The sequence below is a fragment of the Terrapene carolina genome, unplaced genomic scaffold (assembly GCF_002925995.2).
Source record: "Terrapene carolina triunguis isolate 2854851 unplaced genomic scaffold, T_m_triunguis-2.0 Scaffold141, whole genome shotgun sequence".
Classification (NCBI taxonomy): domain Eukaryota; kingdom Metazoa; phylum Chordata; order Testudines; family Emydidae; genus Terrapene; species Terrapene triunguis.
Window position 1 is genome coordinate 9,512,421 of NW_020664492.1, and position 9,821 is coordinate 9,522,241.

Genomic DNA, 9,821 nt, shown 5'->3' on the forward strand with positions numbered 1-9,821 from the left:
TTTTAAATGAAAGCTTTGTTTTGAAGCTATAATAGAATGCAATAAAATTTTCGGGGACACTCGCCGAATTACAGGGTTTACTGGTTTTGATTTTTTTATTATGCGTTTGTAATTTTATCCTGTTCCTGATTTTAAGGTAGCGTGGTCAAAACATTTTGCACTCTGTTTCAGACATTTTCAATTTCCCTCACGCAGATTGTCCTAGCAATATCCCCCAACCCTGCAGAACTCCACTCAGGTAGAGTAGGAGTCTCTGAGTGGGTCTACAAAGCTATGTTGAAACAATAACTGGTGTGAAGTCACAGAGGGGCAATTCTAATTAGTCTGCTAAATGTTAACTGATGTGTGCTTAGTTTTCACTTTAAATATAACTTATTTAAAATCTTTCTCTCTCATGCAAGGAAATAAATTGCACTAATCCTCACTGAGGACGTATTTTTGTTGTAAAGGGCGGGGGGGGAGACAACAAAATCAGCATGTGGTTAGAATTTTGTTTGCAGTGTGTTTTTCTTTCCTTGCCAAAATGAATATCCACTGAATACATTTTGCTTAAACTTTTTTTTTTTTTTTTTTGAATTAACAAAATCACCTTTGAGCAGAGCGAGAGAGAATGGAAAACTTGTTTGCAATTTTTTTTATAAACTCAAGTGATTTTAATACATACGGTTGCACAATCTTTTCCATAGCAGGAGTTATCACCACTCACTCTAGAATCCACAATGGCTGCTCTGTAGTACTTGATCAATTTAATTTATTATATGTCTACATTTGCTGCTCTAGTGGAATATTGGTGCTTCCAATAGATGTATGAGAAAAATGGTTAAAGGTGGCCCGTAAATAGGATTATTAAAATTCCATCAATTTTAGGATTATATATCAAACACTTCAGTTGGCAAGTGTAAGCAGGGCATTCAGCATGTAATTGATTTTAAACTTAATATTTCTTCATTTCCAAATAATCCTTTTTCATTCAAAAGAATTCAGTTGACATACAAACTATATGTCCAAGAATCAGGACACCTACCACTTAAATGCATCCACGTACGAGGGAGGAAAGAATTTAACAGTGCACAGCAACATTACAGTTTAGAACAGAAAGTGAATGATGATTTTATATTAAAAATAAAGAAACTTTCTTGTTTCAACTGTAGGGGGGAATTAAGCTATGCTGAAGGTTATTATCCAAGTTGAAAATTGGCCAGGATGTGTAGCATTTATTATCCCATCTCTTATATACAGTGCCATTGGATGTTTAATGATCACAATTGATCAGGCCTGCACATTTATATTTTATTCAAAAGCCTGTACTACTTAACTCATTAAGATAAATGTGAAATAATCCAAACTTTTCTCTGCAGCCTGAAGGGGGCAAGTTTTTTTTTTCATGTTTATTCATTTTTTTTTTTACTTCAAGAAGAAAAATGCGTAAAGAACAATATGGGAACTGCTGCCTGTGAAATTTTAGACTGTCTCCATGAGGGCTAGCTTATGGAGCGTGAGAAGCCTAGGACTGAATTTTTTCATACACCTCTACCCCGATATAACGCTGTCCTCGGGAGCAAAAAAAATCTTACCACGTTATATCAAACTTGCTTTGATCTGTCCCCGCCCCCCGGAGCGCTGTTTTACCGCATTATATCCGAATTTGTGTTATATCGGGTCGCGTTATATCGGGGTAGAGGTGTACTTAGAAGCATCAAGAAAAAAACGTAGACAAAACTTTCACCACTCAAACAAGACTTAAGATATAGGTAAATTAGACACGTGTTAGGCACATTCAAATTAGACAACTTTTGCAAGTCCTCCTTGAAACACATTCAGAAACTTATGACATCTTAAAATTAACTTATTTGTTTTTGTATGACCAGAAATTGAATATTAACACATCTTGCAAACACTTAGTGATCATCATTCATTACAGTTTGTAGTTATGTGGACATGGAGGCAGAGGTGAGACTTTTAATGAAGAGTAACCCCTTCAGTCAGTTAAGCATTGTTTTATAGTTTGAGAAAGAATTCTATCTAAATCTCCTATTTGGGAAAGGATGTTTAACTACAACAAAGGGGATAGGGATGTGGGGAGACAGGTCACACTTCACCCATGAAGCTTCCGCCCTCCTCCCCCATTGACTTAGAGAAAGTAGGACTTAATAAAAGCCACTTGTTGAGTTCAAACGGATATAAAAGGGGAGGCTGCATGGGGAACAATTTTTTCTCAGTGTATTTTTTTAATGTCAATATTATCAACTAGCTTCAGGAATTTTAAAATTAACTATACTCAAATCATTGACTTCATAATATGTATACTATTTTGTCTTCACGATCTGGCACTTGGATGCCATATAAGCATCCTATAAATGGATTAAATTAGAATACTTTTTCTGGATTGTAGATATTTACTGTAGTTATTGGTCTGTGGCCAAGTCTGAAAAAGACGCTAATTTAAATGATCGTAAGGAAATTTGGCAGAGGCTTAGAGATGCAGTTAGACCAGACACATTGGAATTACTTATGTAGGATATTAAAAGGTTATCTTTAGAGTTGAGACACTGACTCACTCAGGGGAAAATCATCCACTGGATATTCTGTAAATCAAAAGGTTAGCAGCTGGTGTGAAGATCCACTGAAAACCATGAAATCGGGTCAACCTAGAAAAGCCCATATTGCATGGGTACATAATGTAATTGTTCTGAAGTCTGTCCAGTAATAAAATTTTCTTCATTAGCTTTATACTAATATTTTCAGCTTTATCATTCTAGCTCACTTTTTAAGGGTGGATCTAAAAAAAAATGACCATGTTTCTCCATATTGAGCAAGTATCATAAAATAGTTTTTCAAGATTTTTACTAGAAAGGAAGTAAACTTTGAGTTGGCTGGAATTAGAAAAAACTGCATATCTACATCAGCAGAGAGAATCTTGGATGGTCATATCCTCAAGAATAGGAACATTTAAGGAACCTTTCAGTTTAGGGTTTGTCTTCATTACAGTGCTAGCCTGAGGTATAAAAAAAGCGTTGATTCCTGTCCACACATCAAAACCTCTGGTTAAGGTGCTGCTTTAACCTTGAGCTAGCTGGCCTGTCAGAAGGTGTTGGTTGAAGTTCAAGTGCTATTGATGCTTAGGCTAGTTATGAAATGGGGATACAACTACTTTGTGCTGCTAATCCAATAGTGTGCAGCTTGAGTGCTTTGCAGTGTGACCATTCTCACTTGAACTAAGCTAATTCAAGAGGAGTTAGCTCAAGTGTAGATAACTAGAGTTAACTCTTCAATGGAGATATGCCCTTAGATACAGGAGAACCTCAAATATATGACCACCAGAGTTCTGGACTTACCGGTCAACTGGACACCCTCTGAACCAGAAGTAATCGGGTAGCAGTGGAGATGCACGCACGCCCACACCCACACACATGCATGCAAATACTTTACTGCCTTGGAGATTTAACCCTGGGGCTCAGGGCTTCAGCTGGGGGGAAGGGAGGGTTAGGACTGCAGCCTTAGGGTGAAGAGGTGCGGGGATGTCAGGGCTTCTGACTCTTGGGAGCACCAGGGCGCAGGGCTTTAGATCTGGAGGGAGCGCTGGGGCTCGGGGATTCAGCCCTGTGGCTCTGTTCCCAGCTTCTCAGCCCCGTGGGGAGCTCGGGGCTTTAGCTATGACGGGGAACACTGGTTTCAGCCAAGCGCTTCCTCCCGTAGCTAAAGCCCTGAGCCCTGCACCCCATCCCACCCCAGATCAAAAGCCCTGAGCCCTGGTGCTCCTGAGGGTCAGAAGCCCTGACCCCAACCTGCGGCTGCAGCCCCAACTCCCTCTCCCCAGTGGCTGAAGTCCATAATGTCTCGTTCGGAGTTACAGACATTTCGGGGTTGCGGACAACCTCCATTCCTGAGGTGTCTGTGACTCTGAGGTTCTACTGTACTAACAATAGTTATTCTGCCCTTGACAAGTTTTTATTCATTCTGAAGCCTTTTGCTAGCCAGGCTAAACCTCATGGGATACATATCTTATTTTTAGGTTCTTACCAAATTCATGGCCATGAAAAACATGTCACAGACCGTGAAATTAGACCTCCCCTGTGAAATCTAGCTGTTGGAGGGGTAGGGGAGGGGCAGAGCTGGGGGTGTCAGCCAGGGTCTCCTTTGTTTCACTGGGCTCCAGCTGCTATCCGCCAGGCTGGGGAGGGATGGGACTTCCTCTTCTCCTGCACGGCTGCTCTTGGGGGGAGATCAGACCCACCTCTGGGTACCTCCCCGGCTGCAGGAAGCTCTGTGGCTGCTACCAGCTCTGAAGGCTCCCAGCAGCACAGGGGAGATCAGACCCACCTTCACCTCTGGAAATCTCCCCCAGATTCAGGAAGCTCTGCAGCTCTGAAGGCAGCACAAAAGTGAGGGTGGTAATCCCTCAATCTCCCTACATTAGTTTTGTGACCCCCATGAACCCCTTTTGGGTCGGGACTCCCAGGGTTACAACACTGAAATTTCAGATGTAAACATCTGAAAACGTGAAATTGATCAAAATGGACTGCGAATTTGGGCCCCACTTATTTTCATGTGGATCTAAGGGATACAGTGCTTAAACGTTCCTCTAGCATACCATTTTACTCATAAAAGGTAGTGTGGAGGATTATTCCTGAACAAGAGCTATCAGCGAAGACAAGTAATCTTGATAGTTAGCACCCGTAAGCTCAATCAATGGCACTGGATAGAAATACGAAATATTGTTCTAAATAAGATGGGGTCATTTAATACAGTAGTGGAAGATTTGTTCCTGAAACACCAGTATCCTGGCACTAATACTGTGTATGAAGTGACCTGATGAAGGGTTAAAAAAAAATAAATAAATAAACCCTTCCTTCACAGCTAATGCTGAACCATTTGTAGCTACCCCACACTAGGTGAAGCTAAAGCCAACGTTTGCAAAATAAGCAGTAATTTTACAAAAAAAACCCAACAACTACTTCAGTATGGATTGACCTTTGGTATCACCACAACTGCTTGATCTCTCTTCTAGTGAATGCTTACCTATTTAGTGAATACATTTTTAATCTAGGTCAATCTGGAAAAGACATGTAATACTTCCCAAAACATGGAATGTTACTTTCAAGACAGGCCAACTCTAACCAATTGACTGTTATCTGTATCTGCATTGTTAAAACAAATAAGCAAACAAAAAAGTTGACTAGGTGATGAGTTGCAAACTGAAGAGTTGAAGCTTTAAATTCTATTCCAGATGTCTGGTTTTATGTTTATTCTGAAGGACAGATTTAGATGATTTTTAAATGTGTATACTAAAACTTGTTTACCATGGACACTCAGGTATGAGTTGCTGAGTAACTTCTGTAGTTGTTCCTCCTTTAGGTTGACAGATATCAAAAAATAATTGTTAATGGATAATTATCATTGAATGGTGGGCTGTTTCCAGTAATGTTCCACAGAGATTGGTTCTAGTTACAGTGCTATTCAATATTTTCTTCGGTGATCTGGAAGATAAAATCACTTCTGATAAAAAATTAGTGGATGACTAGACACACATTGGCCAAGTGGTTAGTAATTCTGAGAACAGGATAGTCACACAGGAGTAATCCGAATCACCTGCTGGGTGGGGCCAATTCAAACAGAATATGTTTTAATACAATATTCAACATGATATGCTTTATTATTAAATGGTCTTTAGACACGCAGATCTTATAAAATAAAAGGCTATTATAGCTAAGTTTAAAACTTAATTTTCTTTATCTGAACCTCCTTGTTCATGTTTTATGTGCAGAACAAAAGTTAGTTAAATTGTACTTTAAAAAAACACATCTATATAGTGATTCTATGTACAGTTTTTGGACCTGATTCTGCAAAGAGATCCCAGTGGGCAGGTACTTAAGCCCATGTGAAGTCTTACTGATTTAAAATGACTCTTTGGGGATGCAAGGATTCCTACTCCTACATTACTTTACAGGATTGGAGTCAAACGTGATATATTGATTGTTAGCGTTTAATAATAATGCTGTATAACAATATCTTTTCAAATTATTTTTAGTGGTACATGATCAGCATTGTGCACATCTACAATCGTTGGAGAAACAGTGAAATTCGGTGTTACGTTAATGGTCAACTGGTATCCTATGGTGATATGGCTTGGCATGTTAACACGAACGATGTAAGAGATTTTTCTTTCCTTTTCTTTAGTTACTGTTTTCTATCCTCTTAAGTGCATGCATAGAACCATAATTCATTTGTACATTCCTATTTGGTTAAAAAATAGGATTGTATAAATAACAGGCATGTTTATTTCCTTAAAATGTTTTTTTAAATTTTTTAAAAAGAAAAAAATCAAGAATTGGGTTTATACTCTAATTATTCCTTTTTTAATTCTATATTTTAACAGAAATCATCTCTCTGGGGTTAGATTTATTTCTTATCTTTATTAGCATATAAGCTCTTATGTTGAGACTATTTTGTAGAGATATTAATATGAAATTCACAAACTTCAATGTGTTTTCAGATTATAGAAAATATTTTAATGTATTATAATATATACAGACCCTGGATAACACAATGGATTGGAAGTTATCTTTTTTACCTGTGGGACATTAATTTTATAATATAGGTTTTTCCTGAAATAGCTAAAATTCAGTCTAAACATTATAGCTGAATAACAGAAAATCTTGAGTCTAATTCAGCCAAGTTACCACACACGTCTCATAATAAAAATTAGTTCACTTGTGTTGCATATCTGGAGTTCTTGTACTATGTTCAGTCCAGATTGAAATGTTTTTAATAAATTTTAAAGATTAAATATCCCCAGTTGAGAGGTGGAAAACGGAGGCAAAGAGAAATTAAATTACGTGCCTTTAGTCATGTTGCGATGTGTGTGGCAGGTCCAGGAACTCAGATCTTTGTATTCTGAATCCTGTTTCTTAATAACAAGATTGTCTTTCATGCCTCGTATCAGTTGGCGTGATGTTAATGAAGTGCCAATTGTGGCACCACAGTTAAACATGTTTTTTGTGTTAAAGCAGGGATTCAATCTTTTTGTTGTGTATGTAAAATGCAACATATTCTCCACAAAATTACAGCACTACCTTTTGGTTGCTGAATGAAATAAATGAAAATTCATAAATAAATCTGTTAATTGTTTTGAGTTAAGATCAATTTTAAAACAGGTCTTTTAAATAATATAGCAACATGTTTCATCCCCATCTCAATGGGAGGTGTGGTCGATTGGACTGCCTCAATGAGACACAGCATGTGGAGGTGAGAGTGCATGCTTGGTGAAGCAGCAGCCAGGCCCCTTCTCCTCCTGATGTCCTCCACCTCCTATTGGCTGGGCTGTTTGGCTCTCATGCGCCCCTTCACCTCATCCTGATCTATTTAAACTCATCATGGGGTTTTCAAAGGTCTCTTGCTGTTTTCAGCAGTCCCTTCCTCATTCCCCTTAGTTGTAGAACAAGAGCTGTGTTCTTCAGGAAGCTGCGGTCTGATTCACTGCCTGTTTGGTCCATTGGGCCAAATTGGCCCAGTTCTGCTGATATTTTTTGACTTTCTCACAAAGTCATGGGGGCACGGTTGGGTTGAAAGGAAATAGCTTTGATAGTTTACGATTAGGAAAGGTAAGACTGTTTATTTAGCTCATTGCAATTTGTGGCTGGTGTTCAGTGAGGACCAAAACTACAAGGGCCAGCTCCCAGGGGTAAATGAAAGCTGGGATTTTGTAGGTGGACCGTGTTCCTCTAGGAAAAGGGGGTACATGAAATATTTGTGAACTGCAGTTCTCTTTCCCCCTCCTCCCACGTCTCATGGAAGGTCTATTACGAGTTCTTGATTATATGATGGGATCTGGTAACCCCACTCTGAACCCAGTTAAATGCCAGGTATGTGAGAGTGGGGATGGTCATATAGTGATCTCTCCCATGTGGTGGTAAATTTGAGGCCTGCCACTTAAATCCATCCCTGTGTCTGTCATTCATTTGCCCGTTTAGTCTGATTGCTTGTAGTGTAGACGTAACCTATTTGGCAATCAAAGGATGATATTCCCCTATTTGTGTACACATGCTTGTGCTTGCTTGATGAGAGCTTGTATGAGTATAAATAGAAGTGTAGCCACGGTAGCACAGGGTAGTGACAGTGGAGACATGGCTGAGTTGTGCGGAGTACATACCCACCTGAAACCAGTGGGTATGTGTTCAGCATGACTATCCCATGCTTCCTTTGCCACTCCCGGTGCTACCACAGCTATGCTGCTATTTATACTGACTCTAGCTCTCATCAAGCATTGCTTAATACGCAGCAATTATACTAGATTTCATTGTAAACATGTCTACGTTTATTTAACAAAGTATAAATATTCAACTAGAAGTACTGGAAACAAATGGTTACATATATAGTAAAAACATAACATGCATTCTAGAGTATTCCTCACCCAAAATCCATGCAGGGCTTTTGAGTCAGCCTGGCTGTGATCCAACTTTCATGAGCCAACATGCTGTCAGTTTGCCTCCGAGATGAAGAATTGTGTCTCTCTCATTGCACCCCAAGTCAAACCACATCAATCCTTTGTCTTTATTCATAATCAGGACACCCCAACTATTGGTTTCTTCCTGTAGATTTCCTCCCTTGTAGATTTCACAATCTTTTAAATTGTATCTGACTCAGTATGCAAATTAGGTATAGCTTGTAAGGCTTACAATACACAAATGGCCGAACAGGGAGATAGGAATCAGTTACCTCCTGGTAAGCTGCCTTAACTCCAAGACCTTAAGAACATAATTTTCAGTATGGATACATAACTCCTTAAATATTATCTGTACCTATGTTTTGCAATGATTATGACAACCAGTGAGCTACTGGTTCTCAGTAGAGATCTCACATGCAACCCTTTGGTGACCTATTATGCAGATATCTGACTGGGTTTCCTGTAAAACCCTATGCACCCCTGGTGCTCTCTGCCAGTTGGCACGAAGGGGTCCCTGGGTCACATCAACCCTTTCAACCACTGCAGTCTTCTTTCTTTGAGAGACAACCTGATATATCCAACATGATTAAGCCATTATGGTCTTAAGCGTTATGGTCTGAGGCTTTTCTACATATAAATATGTTGGAACTTGGAGCAATTCACATGGCCCATATATTCTTTCTTTATCTAATCCAGGGCAGAGTTATTCAAGTCATGACAGACAATTCCTCTGCTATATTTTACATTAAAAAAAAAAAAAACCAAGGAGAGGCAAGATTAACACCCTTATGTCAAAAAGTGCAAATTCTTTGAAAGTGGTGTATACAATATAAAGTGTCTCTGAAAGCAGCTCATCTGCTAGGTCTTCTAAATATTCGTACAGACCTAAACTAAGCAGAAAGTTTCCATCAGATCATGAATAGACTTTTAAGAGAACTGTGGCTTGTTTAATATTGCACAAATGGAAATGATAGGGTTACCATATCTATTAAATAAAAAAAGAGAACCCTCCACGGGCCCTGACCCCGCCCATTTACCCAACCCCCAGCCCCGCCCCAACTCCGCCCCCTCCTCCCTCCCACTCCCAGCCATGGGGAAAGGGCTGCCGGAGCGCTACCGGCTTCACAGTTTGCCGGGCAGCCCCCAGACCCTGCGCCCCCGGCCAGCGCTTGCCCAGCGCAGCTGGAGCCTGGGAGGGGAAGCGCCCAGCTGGGGGCGCAGGGTCTGGAGACTGCCCGGCAAACCGTGAAGCCGGTAGCGCTTGGGCTTCAGGCAGCCCCCATGCCTCCGGATCCTGCGCCCCCAGCCGGGCACTTCCCCTCCCGGGCTCCGGCGGCGCAGGGTCCGGAGGCATGGGGGCTGCCTGAAGCCCATAGCG

General features: G+C 40.2%; 1 protein-coding gene across 1 annotated transcript in view; it reads left to right on the forward strand.

Moving 5' to 3' along the window:
* LOC113406807 (neurobeachin-like) overlaps positions 1 to 9,821 on the forward strand; it is a 942,582-nt gene that overhangs the window by 172,591 nt on the left and 760,170 nt on the right. Inside the window, exon 7 of the mRNA XM_029911985.1 lies at positions 6,029 to 6,148. Coding sequence (XP_029767845.1) covers positions 6,029 to 6,148 — 120 coding nt within the window. The remainder of the gene's footprint in view (positions 1 to 6,028; positions 6,149 to 9,821) is intronic.